The 22,368-nt window shown below is 45.9% G+C and overlaps 2 protein-coding genes across 14 annotated transcripts in view; one reads left to right on the top strand and one right to left on the bottom strand.

Annotated features, from left to right (window-relative positions):
• Positions 1–7,446: 7,446 nt before the first annotated feature.
• On the bottom strand, positions 7,447–22,196 carry Eaf1 (ELL associated factor 1). Its single transcript, NM_001107293.1, has 6 exons — positions 21,198–22,196; positions 19,002–19,096; positions 16,722–16,858; positions 14,761–14,951; positions 12,755–12,991; positions 7,447–10,640 (listed from the first exon to the last, which is right to left on the bottom strand). Exons 1-6 carry the CDS (start codon positions 21,556–21,558, stop codon positions 10,594–10,596), a joined length of 1,068 nt encoding a protein of 355 aa, NP_001100763.1. The 5' UTR covers positions 21,559–22,196; the 3' UTR covers positions 7,447–10,593.
• Mettl6 (methyltransferase 6, tRNA N3-cytidine) overlaps positions 21,538–22,368 on the top strand; it is a 37,415-nt gene continuing 36,584 nt past the window's right edge. For 8 of the 13 annotated variants that reach the window (XR_005494554.2, XR_005494553.2, XR_005494555.2 and 5 more), the window contains exon 1: positions 21,538–21,678. The gene's annotated coding sequence lies outside the window, so the exon portion shown is untranslated. The remainder of the gene's footprint in view (positions 21,679–22,368) is intronic. The other 5 variants (XR_010058283.1, XM_063275137.1, XM_039094268.2 and 2 more) reach the window with 2 other exon arrangements.

Genomic DNA, 22,368 nt, shown 5'->3' with positions numbered 1-22,368 from the left:
TGAAGACTGTTCTACTGTGTGTACAGACTACATTTTCTTTACCAGTTGATTTCTCAGTTAGGCTGCTAGCAGATACTGACTTCCAGGCAGCTGGGAGATGGGTCCTAAGCCACAGCCACAGTGACACCTACAAACCATCACGGTTGATAAACACTTAAGGCTGTTTCTGTTTCTTAGCTCTTGAAAGTAGTGTTAGAATGAGAAAGCAGATGTCCCTTCAACAGACTGACTTCATTTCCTTTGGATACAATACGCAGTAGAAGAATCGTTGGGTCATAAGGAAGTTCTAAGTTTACATTTTTGAGGGATTTCCATGCTGTTTTTTAAAAAATTATCTAGTTTTATTTTCTATTGGTGTGAAGGTGTCAGATCCCCTGGAACTAGAGTTACAGACGGTTGTGAGCTGCCTAGTAGGCGCTGGGAATTGAACTCAGGTCCTCTGGAAAACTGGCCAGTGCGCTTAACTGCTGAGCCGTCTCTCCAGCCGCCATATTGGGTTTTTTATATATATAATGAATGTATTATATTTCTGTCATTAAAGTGCAAGGATTTCTTTCTCCATAGTCTTGATAATAGTTGTTTTTCAGTCATTGGCATTAGTCATTCATACTAGGGTGAAGAGAGATCTCTTTGTGGCTCTTGAACTGTGATTTCTTGATAATGATGTTGAACATATTTTCATGCACCCATTGGCCCATTTTAATATCTTTGTCTGGTGTGTGTGTGCGCACATGATATGCCCACATGTATGTGGGGGCTAAAGTTTTAACTTCCTCTATGCTCTCCTCTCTATTTATTGAGGCAGACTCCCTCACCGAACCTGGCACTCAGAAGTTCTGGCTTGCCTAAACAGCCAGCTTGCCCCTGGGATCCCAGCTTCGCCTCCTTCACACTGGGATTACAAGCAGTGTGTGTGCACATACTCTTGTATGTGTGCACCATATTCCTGCCTTGCTTGTTTTTGAAATGGCTGCTGAGGATCTGGACTCAGGTCCTCATGCTTACACAGCAAGTGCACTGAGCCATCTCCCCTGCTCCTAACCGTATGTCTTCTTTTGAGAGCTGCCTATTTAGATATATTGTTCATTTTAAAATAAAATGTGCTCAAGAGTTCTTTGTGTGTTGGGAGCGATGCCCTTGAAACCCTCCATTATTGATGTTAATAATATGGTTAGAGTTAAGTATGACTGGGTTCATGGAAAATCCCCAGCCAGCTGCAGAAGAGGAATACAAATCTGGTGGTCAGGATGAACAATGATATGATAAAGTTCTGACCTTGCTGAGAAATACATCAAGATACCCAATGTGATGACCTGTAACCTTTCTGAGAAACCAACATCCTGTTGACATCAGCTGACCACACGAATACTGTGTCCTTGGCCTGTGTAAATGTTTCCCACTTCCCCCCTCCCTCTGTTACCCCTGCTATGGTATAAATTCAGCCTTGGGAAAAAATAAAATTGTTACCTTGATCAGACTCTTGTCTTGGCGTCCTTCTTTGTGTCTCTTGTCCCCCATTCTCTTCCAGGCACCCTCTGCACCCTCGTTGACATTTGTGTATTCTGCATATATTACCAATATTCTCTACTACTCTACTAGTGTTGAATGTTCCCTTCGCTGTTTAGAAGCCTTTTAGCTTTATGAAGAGGTAAATAATTAATTCACTCTGTGCTCCCTGTGGGTACATCCGTGCATCTGCCCAAGAGCTCTGGATTCACAAATGAACGGCATGCACACGCAACCTTTATATTTTGATATGCCCTAGCTACTTCAATGGCTGGGCCACTCCTGAACCTCCACGTAGCTAACACACTCCCCTCCGATATTCCTGATTAATACTTGATAAATCTATATTTCATCTTTGCCCCCAGACCTAGCCTTACATGTCTCTCCCTTCCCCTCCCCCCAATGGTAGAATCTCTCTTCCCATCTCTTGCCTGGGAATCCTAAAAGTCCTGCCTCTATCCTTCTGCCCAACCACTGGCAATTTATTAAACATCCTTCCCCTTCTCCAAAGCATGTTCTCAGCCCTTCTGTTGAACAGTCAAAAAACCAACTGTTGGCAGGGACCTGCAGTGGACATGCGAATTCCCATGTAAGCACAAATGAAATCCCCAACAGCTTCGTGTAGTCCTGTTTGCCCATTTTGCTTTCATTTCCTGTGCTCCTGGGCTATTAGCAAAGCAAACAAACATCATCCACCCTGTGCTGAGATTACAGGCTTCACCACCAAGCTAGCTCCTCGATGTTTTCTACCAATACTTCCAGGCCTTACATTTCAGTCTTTAATAATTCTGTCGTTGATGATTTTGTAACCAGTGGGAGATGGGGAATCTAGCTTCATTCTTACACGTGTGGAGACCCAGTTTTCCCAACAGTATTTATTAGAAATTCTTCCCCTTCTCCAAAGCATGTTCTCAGCCCTTCTGTTGAACTCAATCAGCTGTAGAAAGGTGGGTTCCCTTGTAGGCTCTCTGTTCTGTTCTTACCTATGCATCTGTTTTATACTGATATATTCTAGCAGGGATGGGGTTGGGGCGGGGAGGGAAAATTATTTGGTTTTTAAGAAAAGTTCTCACTGTGTCTTTGAACATGTGGTTGTCCTGCCTCAAACTCCCTAGTGTGGAAGTTGCCAGGCTGTTTTGATGACTATAGCTTTGCCGTATATGTTGAAGTGTTCTAACCTGTTCATTTCGTTTACAGTTTCTTAAGCTATTTAGGGATTTTTTTTTTGTGCTGTCGTTTACATTTTAGAAATCATTTTAGTTCTATGAAGAGGCGGTGATGATTTATAACTGGTCATTGATTTGATAGGCTCTAGAACCACCTTGGAGACAACTATCTGGCCACAGATAGTTGTGAGGGATTTTCCAGATTTTCCAGCCCTAATTTAATGTTTTCCTTTGTAAGAGTAGCTGTGGTCACAGTGTCTCTTCAAAGCAAGAGAAATCATTGCTAAGACAACACCCACACAGGAACCTACATACCCAAACTTTGAAATAAAAATTAAGCAGTTATGCAAACAAATGTTTTAATATTATAAGCCCAATGCATGAAAAGTTGAATTCTCACAGTTGCCCTCCAATCTCTACGTACATATTTGCCCCGATAAATAGTAATATTTGTGCCAGGAAGTGTATATGAACCCCCCTAAAAAAATAAAAAAAATTGATTTTGATGTAATCATATTAGGGTCTCTTTATTCAAGCTCAAGCTTGGACCACCTCCCTGTCTCAGAACAGGAGGGTATATCTCTGAGCTCTCATCAGGACAAGGCTTTATAGGAAATGGAGAGCAAGTGGAGCGTTTCAGTCTGGCAAGCATCTAATCGTATGACTATTGTAAGCCAACATCTGGGTGCTCTGAAGCAAAACCAACAACAAGCGTTTTCACGATTACTTAAATAGTGACTAGCTAAGAATAACCAATGTTTGACAGTTCAGTTATGCTACAGATAGTCTTCAAAAGTGTCAGAGATCCACAGAGTATAACATTTAACATTATTTCGTTATTAAAGACCATTTGAATGTGAGACATGTGTGCTCCTAACAGTGTCCCCCTTCCAGGGAAGACATTGAGCATCATTACCTCCAGGCAGAGTTGCTTCAATCGTGGCAAGGTAGTCACTGGGCAAGAATTGCCCTAACTCATCTGCAGACAAAAAAATGCTGTCCAAAACGGACAGAGGTGGGATAGTTGACTGCTAAGCTCTGCCAAGTCAGGGTAAGCTAGTCCTTCATAATTCCTGCCTCACTTAAGGTCTGTCAGATGGTTTTGGGACAGAAGGCTAAAGACGGATGTTCTAATGTTGTAAGATATTAGAGGACTGTCCAGGCAGTCAGCTGACTCTACAAACCGCATAGTTTTGGAACCTAAATCTTTGTGCTTCTTATGTATTCAGGTGATATTTAATGTCTTCTCAGATCTTTGACAGGGTTGAAGATCAGCTATAGTCTCATAATTGAACTTAAGTTGTTTAGCATTTAAAGGAGTTCCAGATGTGAAAGGATGGATTTCAGATGGTAATACAAGTTAAAGTCAGCAAAATTCAGGCACAGAAGAGTAAACTCTTTAAGTTAGGATAGATGACAGAGTGCTTTATCTAAATTGGATGTTAAGTGTATATCATCCCTTAAAATTTGCATTAATTGTTATAGTTGTGCTCAATTTGTATCTATAGAAAGAGCCTTTTTTTTTAACATTTTTTTTTTGGTTCTTTTTTTCAGAGCTGGGGACTGAACCCGGGGCCTTGCACTTCCTAGGCAAGCGCTCTACCACTGAGCTAAATCCCCAACCCCAGAAAGAGCCTTTTTAATTGGACGAAAAGGGGGAAATGCTGTGAGTTGCCAAGATGCTGTTTGTATGCTGATGTCAATTCTGCTTCCTTGAGAGGGGTTGCCCCCAATGAGCAGTCGATCACATATTCAGGTGATCTCATGTGAACCTTCCTCGCATTCTAACTGGTCAATAAAGGCTAGGGCCTGTGACGGGGCAGTGGAGGGGAAAGGTGGTTAAATAAGAGGTTTGGGAGAACGAGAGAAGAAAAGTAGAAGGGAAGAGAGAGGACAGAAGAGGAGGAGGAGCAGAACCTCATGGCCAGGAGAAACCACAAGCAGCAGAGGGTCTTATAGCTGGAGAGTAAGTTAGTATAGTGCTAGATCTGCCCAGTCTAAGCACATAACTTATAATTATAACTGGATTGTGTGGTTTTCATATGGGTTTATTGGGGTTGGAAATGAGCTAGGGTCCTGAGAAGGGGTGGGTTGTTGTCGATTGATGTTCATAGTGGTTTATCAAGTAGTGATGTACAGAGAGGAAACAAGAAATTAGATATTCTGACAGTGAAGATCAAAACTTGCTCTAAGGAACGTAGTGCCCCTAATCAACAGGAAATAGTCTAATGATGACACCACCCCCTTTCTAACCCCTGATTTAATCCAAGGATCTCTTTCCTTTCCTTTCCATTTTCTCTCATATCTAGTGTTAGGGGCTGAAGGAATAGGTCAAGGTTAACAACTGAATTGTCCTTTATACCTGCTGGGAAAGGAAGAATTAATTTTCTCCAATAGAGTTGATATTGGGGTATATCAACCACTCCAGAACAAGCCTCGTGTTAGTTAAGGGGTACTTGACCAACATATAATGGGCTACATATTTTTTTTTGTGTAGGGTTTTTTTTTTTTTTTTTTTTTTTTGGTCAGTTTGGTGGGTTTTGTTTTTTTTTTCCCTTTTGGAAATTACTTTGTTTTCTTGATGTGGGGGTTGTTTAATTGGGATTTTGCAAAAGAAGTTAAAGTAGGGTGAGTAAAGAGGTGGAGAGGATCTGGAAAGACTTGGAGGAGGGAAAATATGCTCAAAATATATTTAAATTTAACAATTGTTTTAAATAAGAAAAAAAAAAAGAATCAAAAAGGAAGGCCCTGCATAGTCCAGCTCCAAGGCTCATGCCACTCCTGGTAATGGTGCAAGGTCAAATAGAAGTCTATTCTGCTGAGTGGAAGCCAACTGTAGAACACCATCTACAACCACTGGGGTCAGTCAGCTAGTAGAAAAGGTCCCTTATCAGCAAAGTTGATAGCAACCTGGGTCTTATCTGAGTCTAGTCACAACGACTCTTAACACTCAGGAGGGAGCAGGCAGGTATTCCCACTCAAGGTCTGACATAGTTGAAAACAAGTCGGTCCTATGGGTGCACAGGAACCCACCTGATGGCCAACCAGGTCTTGAGGCTGAGCTTTGGCCTCTGCTCCATGGAAGTCCTGTGCTTTGATGCCCTGCTCCCCAGAGTGAAGTTAATTTTGCTCAGACTCTGCTGCTGATTCTCGAGTGGTTTCCAACCTTCCTAATGCTGTAACCCTTTAATATAGTAATTAAATCATGTAAATTATCTTTGTTGCTAATTATAATTTTGCTATTATTATGAATTGTATTGTTAAAAAAAAATCTGTGTTTTCTGACAGTCTTGGACAGCCCCTATGAATTGTGTTTGACTCCCGAAGGCGTTCCGGGCCCCAGGTTGAGAAATGCTGCTATTGGGGGTGGGGGTGGGTTGATGCTTGACCTAACCTAGATTTAGATATGTATTCTGCAAGTATTAGTCTAGCGGTTAAGTGTCAAGGGGCTTTGCAGTGTAGTGGATTTTACAGGGGTGCAGGTTTGGGTACAGGTCAAGTCTACAGCATGGACTTAGTGCATTTCACTGCCTTAAGTGGGATGTGCCTTCCCCCATGACTCCCTAGAGTTGAGGAAGAGCTGCTGTGAGCAACCCTTGCCACCTGGACGGGTCTTGTTCTGTTAAACTAACTGTAGGCAGTATGGTCTCTCCTGATTTCCTCAGCTCTGGGAAGACATTCTAGTGTGACTAGTTGCTCAATTTGATACATACATACATACATACATACATACATACATACATACATGTACGTGAGAAAAGACTGACTACCAGAAGATCTTAGCCACTGCCTTCATCCAACCCCAAACTTCGTCTTTTTTTTTTTTTGTTATTAGTGTTTTGCTTTCATGTACATATATGTCTATACATCACATGCACACGGTGTAGCTCGGGACCGAAAGGAAGTGTCTGATGTTCTGGAGCTGGCATTATAGATAACTGCTCGCTGCCATACTCAGAATCAAGCCCCGTTTCCCTGGAAGAGCAGCCTGCACTCTTAATGGCTGAGCCATCTCTCCAGTCCCCTGACCCTCTTATCTTTTTTTTTTTTACAATCCATTCATTGTCCCCCTCCCAGTCTGCCCTCCCACAGTTCCTCATTCTGTTCCTCCTCCCCCATTTCCAAGAGAGAATGTTTCCCCCACCAGACCTCCCCATTCCCTGGGGCCTCAAGTCTCTCCAAGGTTAGGTGCATCTTCTCCCACGGAGGCCAGACCAGGCCATCCTCCTCTGTATAGTGTTGGGGGGCCTCGGACCAGCTCCTGTGTGCTGCCTGTTTGGTGGCTCAGTGCTGATCTCAGGGGTTCAGGTTAGTTGAAACTGCTGGTCTTCCTATGGGGTCGCCCTCCTCCTCAGTGTCCTCTAGCCTTTCCCTAATCCAACCGCAGGGCTCCTGACTTCTGTCCACTGGTTGGGTCTAAGTATCTGTGTCTGTCTCAGATGCTTGTTGGGTCTCTCAGAGGACAGCAATGTCTGTAAGCACAGCATAGCTCAGTGTCAGGCCTTAGAGCCTCCCCTTAAGATGGATCCTAAGTTGGGCCGGTCACTGGACTGCCTTTCCCTTAGTCTCTTCTCCATTTTTGTCCCTGCAGTCAGACAGTTTTAGACAGGAACAATTCTGGGCCCTGACCCTCATACCTTTTTAAAAACCAAAATTCATTTTTTTTGTTTGTTTGTTTTGAATGTTAGATCTTCTTAAAGCTCAGGGGAACTTCATGACACAAAAATGATAAAGAATCAAGTTAATGCATTAGACTTAGGCATAAAGGATTCTTAACTCTATTTCACATAGATTTTCAGCTTAAAAAAAAAAAACCCAAGACATTAAATATATTGCTGACCTTCATTTTTATTTAAATATATTCATCTTGAGAGGAAACTACACAGGAAATATTTTATATAAATGTAAACATGCATGTCTACATCAGAATTAAGCAAAATAAATTTTGAGTCACAAGATTTTAAATATCATTAAAGGACACCAGGAATTGAAGACGGAAGTGACAGGAAACAAGAACACAGATCCTAACCCTTGAGTTGGTCTTCCAAGCTACTGGGTAAGGCCTGAGTTTCAAAAAGTTTATGTTCCTTGCCAAGTGGAAATATCCAGTTTGGCTGTTCTTAATACATATCTACAAAACAAACAATTCTCTTTTAAAATAATTAATAAATATGACACACACACATACACACGCACACACACATACACATACACACATACACACAAACTAAACCAGTCTCTCAAAAAAGGGCAGGACTTTGGAATTTTCAAGTTTCCCTATGCTACAGCACATCACCCACAGAGAAGATTACTCTGCTATGGAATTCAGCTACAAGTGGCATTACTACAAACCTCTAGTTTATATATATTGCATTTCCCAATGTTTGCAAAGGATTGCCATGGCGTCTCGGTAGAGTGAGTTCCCACCTCACCCAAGTGGCCAACATTGCATAGAGCAAATAAAAGGTAATTTACAGATTCAGTAGAGCCCTGCATGGCCTTGTGTACGTATTTTCAGCTTTGTCTCAATGGCTGGAATGTTTCCCTGTGTTACCCTCTGTCCTTCACTAGGTACTTGCCTCTATCTCTTCCCCAGCCAGAGTAGGAGCACCGGCACGTCTAGTTCCGTGAAGCCCCTGCTTTGAGGCGCTAATACGGAGCGAGACTGGGTAGGAGGGTGGTTCGTACGTACACCAGGGCACACCCAGGGGTTGGAAGAAATGAAGACAGAGTTTGTGAAAACTGTGCCTGAGGAGCCCTGGGGAGGAGAGGTTTAGACCGGGCGAAGAGAAGGGGACAGCAAAGGCACAGCAACAGGAAGGGAGTCCTTTGGTTGGCACAAGGATACCCCTGAGAAGCCATCTGGGAGGCTACATTCCAAAAACAGCTTTCTTGTGGGGAAAGTGGGAAGAACCACCGAAGCGTTTGTGCAGAGAGCCAACTACAGAAGGACGTGTGGTGCTGGGGAGCCGGGTGACTGAGTAGTCTGAGGCACAGAAAGCTCAAATTTTCAAGCCCAGTCCTCATGCAAGTACTTCCTATGGCAACAGTCACCCCTAACACACCAACACCACAGTTCTGTCTACACAAACCAAGGCTTTTAGAGAAAAGCAGGGCAGGGGGAGACTTAAAGAGACATTTTTTAGTTCAAGTTCCTGGAACCTGCCCCAGTTTGAACAGGTTAAGAGCAGTAAAACAATTCAATTCCCATATCCAGTGACAATTCAAGTCACCCAATCACAACCTTCACCTTCCCTGAGCTATCATTACCGAAGAATTATAAAGCAATTATCAGTTTGCTATAAATAGGTTCTCAGCTGCCACTGGTTCCACTGAGCATCCCCCAGTGATCTGAGACTGAGCACAAGGCACTAGTGTACCGCTCTGCAGATGGCCGCCAGTCAGCGGCCTCTACTCCATCCCAGTTCACTTCGGTCTCTGGACCAAACAGCAGATCTATATGGTGCACTGACCATACAGTGGACATATATGACCTAAGGCCCCACCGTGGACCACTCACTTCCTTTTTAGGTCCAGACCACCTTCCTCCACTCGTGTAGAGGAAGGGGTGAGTGGAGAAGCCCAAGGAAAGAACAGCATTATCAATGTCTTAAAGCAAAGATAGGATTTCCTAGGATCTACTCATTCAGACTACAGAGACGGGCAGCGACACACAAGTCACCACATACTTCCTCACTGTGGAACATTGACTAGGGACCAGTTTCCAGCAAGAACATTCATTTGGAAATGGCACACAGCAAAAGGCAATCTTGTGATTCTCTTCTGGGAGTCAGGCACAAACAGTGTCACAAAAGCATACAGAGCTTCTGGAGACTTCCACACTGCAGCACTCCCGCTGCATTCTCATCTGTGGAGGCGGGATATGCTGCTCAGGGCTTTTTCACCACATCCCTCTGATTCCTAGCCTCGGCTAACATCCTTGGAATGAAGAACAACCTGGGGATGGATGTGTGAAAGCAAATGCCTCAGCTGAGCTGAGGACGTGTGTCAGCATGGCGGCTGCCAGTGGACCTGCTCACTCTGCCTCCAATGTGCTGGAACTGCCTGAGTCTGAATCCGAGTTGAATGCCAGCAGTGCTTTTGTCTGTGGAATCCAATAGGAAGCTCCATGCAGAAGAATATGAAACCAGCAAGTGTGGTTCAAAAGAGGAAGTAGTGAGCAAGCTTGCCCAGGAACAGGTGACTGGCTGTCCCCTGCTGTGTGCTTCCCTTTTCCTAGCTGTGCTGGGCTGAGCTATTCAATCTCCAGCACATGCGCGCGCGCGCGCACACACACGCGCACACACACGCGCGCACACACACACACACACACACACTCGCACGCTCGCTCACATGCACGCTCACACACATACTCACACACACACCCCAACCGACCCAAAGACTCCACCAAGGCCAATTTCTATGGTCTTGTCAAACTAGGTCACAAAAAACTTCCTTACCACTTTATATCAACACTGTAAGGTGGTCTTAATGTATTTCTATGACACAATTTGAGATCTCTTTTTCCCCATGCCCTTAAAAGACTTATATTCTACTGGTAGAGACCACCCAGCCAAACTGAGGGCTGCTGGATTACTGGCCTATGAAGATACAGACTTTGAGTGTCCTAGGGTACATTGGTCTGTTTTCATTAACAATGTTAACCAAATAAAACAGAATTCTGTTAGTTCTCCTATAGATATACTTAAACTCTGAATCAAGAGATTGTTCAAAAATTACATGAGAATCACCCACCACCACCAAGTTAAAGACTGAGTATCTGAGTGCTTCCAGGCCTTAACTCCTATGGCTCTGACCGCCAATGATCACATCCTCCTGTGGCGTGCGTGCGGTCCGGGCAGAAGTGGCTGGGTCTTGCAGCATGTTTGCGCACCAGAAAGCAGATTTCAACAGCCTGGTGCTAGTCATCACTGTCACTGCCAGACTCACTTAACTGCAGGTCATTTCCTATGAAAGAAAACAAAAGCAAACCGAAAGCACGGCCATTAATGAGTTCCTTGGCTGCGCTGCCTCTCCGCTCCCCTGTGCCCGCTGGGGCGCAATGCAGCTCAGTGCACTTTAATACGTCCTATCTGCCTTCACAGAGAACACCGAGACGTCCTAGAGACTCCTCTGTGGCTGCTCAGCTAGCACATCACAGTGAAGGCTTGTTCATCAGGGCTGGAGAGACGGCTGAGAGACAATGAGCACTTGTGCTCTTGCAGAGAACCCTGGTTCAACTCCTAGCACCTACAAGGTGGCTCACAACCATCTGTGACTCCAGTTCCGGGGGACCCAATGCCCTTTCTGGCCTCCTCAGGCATCAGTGAATGTGGAGCAACACACGCAGGCAGGCAAACACACACACACACACACACACACACACACACACACACACACACAGAATAAATATAATTTAAAAATTAAAAAGCAAACAAAAATAAAAACCCAAAACTTTGCTAATCCAATTTATTAGGCAGGAAAGCCTATGTGGCTCATAGGAAAGGCTGGTGCGCTGCACTTTTGAAAGAAACACATTTTTAGCATGTGCAATGTGCAGGTTGGTACTGCTTGTCAGTACTGAGGAGGAGCAGTAAAACAGGTTTCAAAATGTTCATAAATAGCAGGAAAATATAAATGACATACATTTGTCAGACTAGCTCACATTAAATTGATTTATAATTAATTATTTTGTATATCAGAGTGTAGCTTTCATGCATGTTTGTGCACCTCGTGGGTGTCTGGCACCCTTGGAGGTCAGAAAAGGAAGTTGGATCCCGTGGAACTGGAGTGGTTGTGAGCTGCCATGTGTATGCTGGGAATATAACCCAGGTCACCTGCAGGGACAAGTGCTCAAAACCCCTAAGCCATCTTTACAGCGTCTAAGTTGGTTTTGAAAATCTAAGTGGAGCCATGAGTGATGGCTCACGCCTATAATCTCAGTGCTAAGGAGGCTGAGGCAGGAGGATCACAAATTGGAGGCCACCTGGTCCTACGCCACCTGTAGTGTGTCACTCCCACCTGCTCTCTGCCCGTATCTCCCCAAGGTGTCTGCATCACTTTAAACTCACGTTGGCCTACAAGCTCAGGAAGCTCCAGGTTAGTTGCTATGTAGGTGCCTAGGAATCGAAAGGACTGCACACTTGGAGCTCGCGGAGGAGACATGTGGACAAAGGAATCCCAGCTGAACCGGCTGGCTGAAAGTGAGGTCTGCATTTCTATCCTAGCCTTCTCTGCCCCTGGAACCCTTTCACAGGACCCATCCCCATCCCAATTTCTGACGGTGAGGGCAGACTTTCTACCTGGACCTGGACTTGCACAGCAGACAGGGTACACCAGGCAAAATGCTAAGGTAGAGGGGTCAGCAGTGGCCTGAGTAGGTGGAGGTCAGGCCTGCGCCTACACATCCACCAAGGCTCTGTACCGCCCTACAAGAAGGAACTACCCAGCCTAGGATGTCCACAGTGCTGAGATGTTAATGACCGTCTGGGCAGCACTCCTGCAGGGTTAACCAGGCCTGCAATCCCACTTCTGCTGCCAGGTCTTCCAACTTCTCAAAGGAGGATCACCAGGAGGGAGAATATTGGCCATGCAACATTCCAGGGAGAGAGCAGAACTGCCCTACTCTGAAACAAAGACAACTTTACTCTGGCTTTCTTCTGTTTTATATCGGAGGAAGAGCTACCCAAACATGACAACATTCCTTCTTTTCTCTTGCCAAAGGCTAGGAGGTATCCAAAGAAGGTAGCATGTTAACTTTTAATGGCCAGGAGGGAGGTATCCAAAGAAGGTAGCATGTTAACTTTTAAAGGCCAGAAGGTAGGCAACAGAGCATATCTTAAACCTGGTATACAGAAAACCAAAGAGCCTACCTGCGTGATCAAGTTTAAGCAGAAGTCATAGTCACAAGGGAGGGGAGAAAGAAAGAAAAGACTGGGAGTTTTGGGCCTCCCCAGTCTGTCTTCAAGACCTTTCCTGCGCCCTGACTGCCTGTACTTAGCTGACAGGTTCTGGCACAAGGCAAAAGAAGCTGCATATGGCCCTCCCTGTCTCAGCCATCAAAGGAGGGAGGGCACACTTACTGAGCGTGTTCATGAGCTGAGCGCTTCCTTGGGGCCGGCTGGTTCCATTGGCCACTGTGGGCCTGCTGTTGTAGGGCTGCTGGTGTGAAGGTTGGGGAGGAGAGGCTGGGCCATTGTCCTCCCCGGCGCTGCTGGAGCTGTCGTCATCGTCACTTCCGGAGGAGCTCTCCGAGTCGGAGGAGCTGCTCCCACTGCTGCTGCTCATCTGCTCAATGATGTCCACCTCGGCCCTCAGCTCTGCAGCGACACAGCCCTGAGATGAGCTGGGAAGCCCATGCAGCAAGGTGTCCCGTCCTCCTTGCTTCCCGAGGTAGCACCCTGAACCCCCAAACCGACAAGAACACCTACAATGTCTCCAGGGTTGACGGCAATACTGAATTCACCAAAATAAGAAAAAGGCCTGATTTAGAACGACTCTTCTGTGTAAGAAACACAGCAGGGTTATTCGCTATTCCCTTAAATGAATACTTTCATCTGGGGGTGGTGTGCTCTAGTGTGCGGTTAGACACGGGTGTTAGGGAGATCTGAGTTTAACGCCAGACTGGGCTACAGAGTGAGACCTTGTCACAGACAAAAACCCAAATGTGACTTTTGTATAAAACCCCAAGTAAGAGAAAAAGAATAGAAAAGCTTTTGTCTAGCAATTACAAGTCTGAGGGCTTATTTTAGATCTTCCTGTCTTAGTTTCTCTCTGTGTCACTGAGATTAAAAACTCTGACAAAGAAAGGATTTATTGTGGCTCATAGTTCCGGGTCCAGCCTATAAGGGAAATCAGAGGCAGGAGCTTGAGGCTGAAGAGAGAGCAGCTGACTCAAGCCCATGGAATGGGGCTGCACACTTATGTGCACACTCCTCAGTCTAATCTAGACAATCCCTCAGAGCATTGCCCAGAGGCTTAAGGAAGCCCTCGCAGGAGTGCCACGAGGCATGCACTGAACATCAACAATGAGATCGATATCAATGGACTTCGTAAGCCACGGCTGGACAGCCAGAGTCCTTTCTGACTCCCAAAGAACCCCATAAGAAGCCCTGGCAAGGGAGGGCAACTGGTGAAATGCCACACCCTCTCGTAACTCTCACACATTGATCATGGCTGTGCTTGTCCCGCATTCTGTGTGAACATCTACCAGAGGTGGGGAAAACACGCTTTCCCTAACCAGTCCCACGTCCCTGCATATATGCGGCCCTATCAATACAGCCATGGACTTCCCTGTGCAAACATCACCATGGCCTTACACAGCTATGGTCCACTCTTGGCCTACTTCCCATTGAATACAGAGATTTCCACAATAGCATTCTAGAACCAGAGAGGGAAAACAGTCAAGAAGTGCCACAGCTGTTCAAACTCAGGGTGACTCTGCCTATGACAAGGGCAGATTTCTACAGTGTAAGAAAGGCAAACTCCCCAGAACAAGCCTTCAACTTCCCGTTTTCTGCTATTAGGGGTTGCATTTGTTCCATGAAACTTATTATAAGTGTGAGATATGATGCTTAGTCCATAATGTCTGAGAGTCTGGAGGACCAGAATACTCTACCATGTGGGACGAAAGTCACAGTAAGCTTGTCTCAAGTCTGCAAAGGAAAGGCCCAAGGCAGACCTCTAAGTCCTTCTGGGCCAGATTTCATCTCCCTGGCCTGAGGGCCTTTCAGGGTTGTATGCTTTGAGTCAGCAAAGAGCATCTAACCCAGCAGAGTGCTTATATCTGCATATACTGATCAGTAGATGAGCCCAGAAGCGATATACCTACAATATTCTTTCTGGACTCTAAAGCCCTGTAAAGCTTTGCTCGATAGTGGCTTATTTAAACCCTAGGCTTCTAAGAAGACAACCACATTCAACCACCATTCCTGGATTCATTCTCGTCAAATACGGTCCATGAAAAGGTCTCAGTCCTCACAAGCTCCAGAGCAGGGGACTCTGTTGAAATAGCTGTACGGTGGCGAGTTCTGTGAGCTCCAAGAGCACCCTGCCCATCCCACACGCTAGCCCGGCTCTGGCTCCCCACCTCTTTTGATGTCATCCAGCTGGGGCTCAGGTGAGGGGTTGTCCTTCAGGGGAGAAGTTTTGGGTCCAGCCGGAGGCTTGGTCGGGGCTCGGAAAGGCATGGGTGGAGGTGGAGGGGGTGGCTGTGATGGCTGTGGGGGACGGGTGGGCTGCTGTTCCATTCGAGCTTGGATTTTACTGCTTCCCTCAGCTCTGAAATAGACATTAAATCAAGAGGCAAAACAGTCATTCTCAAGATGACCAAGCACACAGGCAGCAGAACCAATGTTCTTTCCAGGGAACTGAAAATCCAATCTTTTAATTTCACCACGAGAATGCACTCAACGCACACGCCCACTGCATCCCAGAACTGTCCTACGCACCAGCGATGCTTGCAAGGCACTCATTTCTTTTTTCTTTCCGAATCAGGCTCTAGCTACGTACAGCCTAGAACTCAAGATCCTCCTCAGCCTTCCGAGAGCTGAGATTACAGATGTGCCACATCTAATATAAGCTCAGCAGGGAGGTAAAATACAGACACGATGTGACTGAGCATATCTACAAGAAAGCTCACACTATGACTTAAATTCAATATAAATAAATATATTTATTATTATAATACACAAGTTTCTGAGTAACTGGATTATGAACTAGCCTAATGTTTCTTAGCTAAGCATCTACACGAATCCCCTGGAGGTCTCTGCGGGTTCTGACCTAGTAAGTCTTGAGATGCTACAAGCATAACAAGTACCCAGGGGTTATGCTGACAGTCCCCAAACCACAGAGTAGAGAGAGAACAGAGCACCAACGAGTATCCCAGGAGTAGCGTGTTTAAAACAGGCCTTGATACAAACCAACAATAGGCAGGACAGTGGGCTCTGATTAGGATGTAAATATATAAATAAATTAATGAAAATTAATGAAAAAAAAAGCCCCTTATTTAGTGGATCTGTGAATTAGCTCAGCCAAGTGCAGCGCTGGATCTGATGCCTAGTACCCTCCCCACAAGAACCCTAATCATTATCTTACCATGATTACTGTAATGCAGAAAGTTCATAGAATGAATTGACTTTTAAATAAACTCTAACACTGAGTGAACCCAAAAGTTCACTATTTTAAAATTAGGAAACAAGTTTTGTTGCTATTGCTTTGAAGTTTTTAAAATTACAGTTTTATTTATGCTATGCCTTCTACCATTTGGGTCCTGACTGAACTCAAGCCGTCAGACTTGGTGGCAAACTCCTTTCTTCACTTAGCAATCTTTTTTTTTTTTTTTTGGTTCTTTTTTTCGGAGCTGGGGACCGAACCCAGGGCCTTGCGCTTCCTAGGTAAGTGCTCTACCACTGAGCTAAATCCCCAGCCCCTTCACTTAGCAATCTTGCAAGGCCACTGTTACTTTTGTTTGGAGACAGGGTCTCGTGGACTCAGACCAGTTTCAAGCTCACTACACAGCTGCAGATGGCCTTGAACTCTTGACCCTGCTGCCTCCACCTCTCAAACGCTGGGCTTCCAGGTGTGGCTCCCCGTACTCAGTAGGCAAGGTGTTATTGACAGTATAGTCACCCCAAATATATCCTAATTGACAAGCAGTAATTTAGTAAAGTTATGCAATTATTACTTTGTAATTGTAAGTCTATGCATATAAATTGAATTCCCTACTCGGTAGTATAAGAGCAATTATGAGTCTGACAAAATTGGCTCAATTATAATTGTTCTCCCCAGTGACTTCATGTTTTAGCTCTTAAAAGCATTATTTCTTTTTCTGGATTGGAGGAAAATGTACCTTTTATTGTTGATGTGTCTGAGACAGGAGTAGCTAGGATTACTGATTGAACGGTGTGGCCCTTAGGAAACTGGACTAAGTGCTCCGGAGGTTTACAAACACCTGAGGCTATTCTGCAGGAGCCTGCCTGCCGGCACACACATGAACATAGTTGTGATCCCTCCAGCACAAGAGGCCAGGGGGACACGGAGCCGCCATACCTTGTCTTCTTGACCTGGATGCTGCTGCTGAGCTTCTCCAGCACATACTCCCCAGTGTCGTGGTTAATGATGAGCACACAGTCTTTCTGGTAAGGCCGTTTGTTCCCCTTGAACACCGTCATTGGCGGAGTGGACCCCTGTTTGCCACGAAAGTGTAAACACACCAATTATGGACCGTCTACCTTTACCAAGGGCACTGCTTCATCCAATCTTTCATCAGAGCCACTCAAAAGAGCAATGACTGATCTCTGTCTTACTCCTCTAGCTTTTCAGGCAAAAGGAAAGGAACATTATAGTAAGCACCTGGTTTTGGAAATCAAGAAATATAGCATAAAAACTTTAAATTACTAGGCAAATCTTTAAGAATGTGAGGAAATATTTCAAAGAATAGTAATGCACCAACTGAGGACAATTAGCTTTGCCCTACACTTCACAGCACGGCACTAAATAACTGGTTAGAGCAGGGAGTGATCGGTGCGTTTCTTTACAATTGAAGAGCCCAGGGCTCCCCCTCAGGCAAATGACCAGCACAGCTTTCTCCAAGGGTAAGCCAGCCCGTTAGCCTGGAGGGTGGGAACTAACCATCACCCCAAGCCTTTCAATAACTCACAGGCTGCTCTCAGGCCAAAGGACATCTTTAGGGCAGCCCCTGGATCCTCCTCCTATTTCTGGGCTCCGTGGTCTTTAGGAAGACCTCTTGTTCCTGCCTCATGGCTTTAACTGGCCTTCTAACTGCTATATTTTGACACTGTAAATTATTTGACCTTCTGCTAAGTTCAAGTAACTCCTCTCTGGTTTTCCACAAGTGTTTATTTTGGTTTGGTTCTGAAACAGGGTCTCATGTAGCCCAGGCTAGCCTTATGCTCTCAATCATCTTGCTTCCACCTCTCAAAGGCTAGGATTCCTGAAAAGCATCATATCCAGCAACTGCCATGTATTCCTATATTTAAATCCCAGACCCTAAGCTGCACAAAGGCAGGACATGTCCTCATTTGGTTTAAAGTTAATTCTTACAGCCTAGTAATGGGCCAGCACATTGGACACTGATTTAATATTTGTTAAATATAAGATTTAACTTGGTCAGAATTTTTAAAAGTATGAAACAAGGCAACAACAACAAAAACAAACTGCTTGGCTCTTCAGCCCCTTATCTGCACAGTAGAAACGCAGGTCTGCAGGGAGCTTAGGGACCCAGTACCTAACTCTGTTTTTCACTTGGGAATTAAGGTCCAACGGGAGATGATGTAATCTTCCATGGACAAGATGCAATGCAACAGGAGTGCAAATGCAGACTATTTCCTCTGCTCGAGGGCTTCCAGGTTTGCTGCAGCGTCTGCACTGTCACCAGCTACACAGAGCTTTCTGTTTGAGGACAGAGCTGTGAAAAGTGCGAAGACGCTCTTCTACTCTAACTCTGTTCTACATGTGTGTGGTGTGTGCAGGTGTGTACATGTTTTTCCTGTGTGTGGGCAGGAGAAGCCCAAAGCTGACTTTTCTTTTTTGAGGCAGGGTCTTTTATTGAACCCAACTAAGTCTAGCTAGCCAGCTTGCCCCAGGGATACCATGTCCTTGCCTCTGTAAATGTGGACTCACAAGCAGCCGCCATGTCTCTCCAGCTTTTACATGGGTTCTGAGGCACCCAAACCCCAGTCCTCCTGCTTGACTACCTCTTTTTTTTTTTTTTCCGGAGCTGGGGATCGAACCCAGGACCTTGCGCTTCCTAGGCAAGCGCTCTACCACTGAGCCAAATCCCCAACCCGCTTGATTACTTCATTCCCTCAAGCCTCTCCCCAGCCCAAAGTATGAGCGCAAACACAGTCTCCTTTCTGTTTTCCTCTGGCTGTACTGGGGATTGACCTAAGATCAGCCTGCACCGGACCCCTTACTGAATACAGAGATGTCACTCTGCCTCCTGACCTGTCTTCTGGCTGTTCTATATGTTCTCCTGCTGTGATACATAGGGCACAAAGGGCCCTTTTCTCCAGAACTGCTGGGGTAAATGTTACATATGCCTAGCAGAGGGGCCACTGTCTAGATGGAGCCTTGCCTAGTGTACTATATATGAGGGGGAAGGGGGGTCAGGAATAAGGACAAAGAACTACCTTAAACCAAGCCCCGAGACACATGAGTAACAGCCCACCTGACTCCTAAATTCCTTTTCTACTTATGTTAGCTATTTAAAAATCCAAAATAATAAAAAATAAATAAATAGAAGGAAATATGAACTGTAAATAAAACACAAGGGTTCATCACATTAGACCAACACGGGAAACAACTTACAGGGATGTGAGGCAGTGTAATTGTGACTTCATCTCCTTTGCCAACCTGGAGCTCTCCTTCACAGGAAGTGTCTATGGATGCTGGCTTAAAGTCATCTGAAAGGAAACAATGGAGAGTTCCCACTGGGTGGCTGGGAATGAGACTCCTTGGTCTTTTAATTTCAGATTAAATAAAAATAGCTGAGGGTTCCCTTATGTATGTGTTCCTGCACGTGCATAGAGACCTGGGGAGGACAGCTCTGTCCTGTTGTTTTCAGGCAGGGCCTTTTATTAGCCTGCAATTCACTGGATAGGCCAAGCCAGGTGGCCGGTGAGTTCCTCCTGCCTCGATACCCCTGACACGGGATTGGAACTGTTTACACTGTGGCTCTTTTATGGGGTTCTAGGATTCCAACTCAGACATTCATATTTCTATAGCAAGTATTTCACAGACTGAGCCAACTCCCCAGCCCCATCATTTAAAATTTTAAGTGACTTCATCATAGAAAATGTCATATTCTTCATTCATAGTTTAATGAGCTCCGAATGCTCTCCTCCAATCCAATAGTTACCAACTCAGGAACACCTCCACATACACCGCCACCTTCAACAACACTGTATTTTAGTGCAGGGAGTTGAAACATACTCCCATGTTGATGCCAGATAATCCCGTCTTCCAAGTGACAGGTAATAGTTAGCATTTCACCACCCATCATAAGCTAATTATTAGAACTATGTGTATAAAAGCAACACAGCAAACATTCTTGACTATAAATCCTTCATGAGACACAGTGGGCCACATGAGGATGACTTCTTTTTGCACAGAAACGTTCAAAACATGCAACATTCAAGTTCTCATTTTGGTGGGGGGTGGGGACGACCTTCTGGATCAGAAGCAGACTGGTAACTCCAGAAGTTACCCTGCTTGTTCTTGCAAATTACACTTACACAACAGGAACAGCCATGTTACCTCATGTTAGCCCCTCACCTGACTCAAACTGCAGGCCAGGGGCACATGTGCAGAACCGCACATGTTTAAACTTAAACTGCCCTTCAGTGGAGGGAAGAAAATTAGTCAGCTGGGGAAATGGCAACCTTATCATTTCCCCGATACTGTCTCTCGGCAGCAGCTGGGTCTACCGTCGGTGCAAAGCACAGATGCGGCAGTGTGACAAGCGGCCTCACAAAGATGGAACTTTAATATCTGACACACCCCTGCCTGTGTGTTGAGTCACATCGATTAGCTCCCATGACAAAGCAGGTCTTAACCCATGCTAATGCTACCGGAAACCCAAAGCCTCTGAATCACAGGGGGACGTGCTTGGTCAGCCAACTCTGCCAGGGCACAGGGAGGAAGCACCCCTTCTCAGAGTCTATAATCATGTAGAAAAGGGCCCAGCATAATGACTATTCCCACATTCCTTATGCTGCTGTCTTCCTTTTCCAAACATAGATCAAGCTTTAAATTACACCAGATTCACAAACTCTAATCTTATTCTTCACCCACAAGTGAGTTGGCCCAGAAGTCAAGGTGGTGTAGGTGACCTGAAGACATTAATCTCAGCTAGGTATGGTGGATGGGGTCCATATATTCAGCACTACAGAGGCTGAGGCAGGAGGACTGCAGCAAGTTCAGGGCTGGCCTGAGTTATACAGTAACTTTTAAGCCAGCATCACCTAGTGTAAGGCGCAGTCTCAAACAGCAACAACAATAAAATCAATGCCAAAAGAAACACAGAGAGAGGAAGAGAAAACCTTATGGGTGGCACGAAGAATGCAGATCTCCTGGCTCAGGAGGAGACCAAAAGCAAGGGAAAAGGAAAGTAAGGAAAGGAATGGAGTAAATGTCGTGGCAAACGGGAAGGTTTTTCCAGGACAAGAGCCCTGATGGAAAGATTCGACCAAGAGAACGGGGACACAAGGGAGGAGAAAGGGGCATCGCTACAAAGGAGTAAAGTTTGGCTTAAGAGCTGCGAAGGGGGATCTGAAATAAAGGGTATTTGAGACTTTAAGGTAAAAGAATAGTTCGTTGGCAGAAACCAGAAGTTTGGTTTGAGAGAAGCGACCTGAAAGTAGAACAACAGGTCGAAGTTCCAGAGGATCTGGGATGACAAGTAAGGAAGGCGACGCTTTGGAGAGCCGGGATTAGATAGGAGAGTCTGGGCTGGCACGTGGCGGTCAGAGAACCCAAAGTGAACCTGGAGGGGCGCTCACTCACAGCGAATGGTATGGAAGGAGGCCCGCGGCCGTTTCTCGAAGCTCTCCCCGAGCCGCAGGCAGTGCTCCTCACGGTCCAGCAGCGGGTTCGCCGTGCCGTTCATGGCCTTGCACTTGCCTGGCACCCAGATCGGAGCTCTCCTCACGCGGCCGCAGTCCCGGATACCCGCGCGAGCAGCCCGCAGGCCTGCGCTCCCGGGACACAGCTCCCGAGCGCGCACTGAACCAAGTCCGCGCCCACCCGGGGCAGGAAACCAATCTACTCTGCGTCTGGAGAGACTCTGAGGAAGTAAGGCCGCTGCACTTCCGGTATTGGGGCGGGACTTCCGTTTCCCCAACGGAAATAGCGGAGGCAGTGCCATGGAGAGAGAATTCCCCGGAACAACCGCAACCCACAGTGCTGGGCGATTTCTGGTCTAGTCTAAGGAGGTTTACACCTCAGCTAGAAGATTCTATCCCCAACGCCTGTGCTTGCCTGACGGGTGAGTGCGCCCTGACCTATCCTTTGCTGGTGAACCTGTGAACCGATGTCCGGGAGCCCAGAGCTAGGGGAACTGAGTGAACTCGAGTCTGAGTGTAGGTATGGATGTCCCTGAACATGCCGGAGACCCTTATGGCCTTATTTATCCTGAGGGTCCAGAGAGAGATGACAGTTCTCAGGACCTCAGCCACCCGTCACTCGGTCCTTCCCCCTACTTCGCTCCATGGTTGTGGTGAGAGGATTTCAGTTCTTGGCCAACGACGCTTCCTTCAGTGTAAGGGTACGATCGGAAACTCCGTATTAGCTCCGTCACCTCCTTAACCCACCGCGATCCCTTGTTTGTCTGGCAATCGTCTACCCGCTTTCGGTTAGGGCGGTTGTTGCCGTTGTTTTGAAGTCACTTTTCCTACGGGCACTGTTCGTTGATGAGAATTTTTTTCTCATATTTTCTCAGTCGATTCGTGGCAGCGTCCCTTTGCCCTAACTAAACCTATTTCTTATAATACTTGTCTCATCTGATTTGAATTGGGAGTCCGGTCCGTGAGAGTTCTGGTCTCTGGGTGTAGTAAGCTCCGTGCAGTAGAGACTGTCTTGGTCTTTATGACCTCTCCAAACCCCGGCAGGGTGTTGGGTAGGGTCAGCATCTCGTGTTAATCGACCCCAGCACCTTAAAGAGCCCTCCAGAAACCTC

The sequence above is a fragment of the Rattus norvegicus genome, chromosome 16 (genome assembly GCF_036323735.1).
Source record: "Rattus norvegicus strain BN/NHsdMcwi chromosome 16, GRCr8, whole genome shotgun sequence".
In the NCBI taxonomy this organism is placed as follows: Eukaryota; Metazoa; Chordata; class Mammalia; order Rodentia; family Muridae; genus Rattus; species Rattus norvegicus.
Note: the sequence above shows the minus strand (reverse complement) of the source record. Positions and strands in the feature narration are given on the sequence as shown.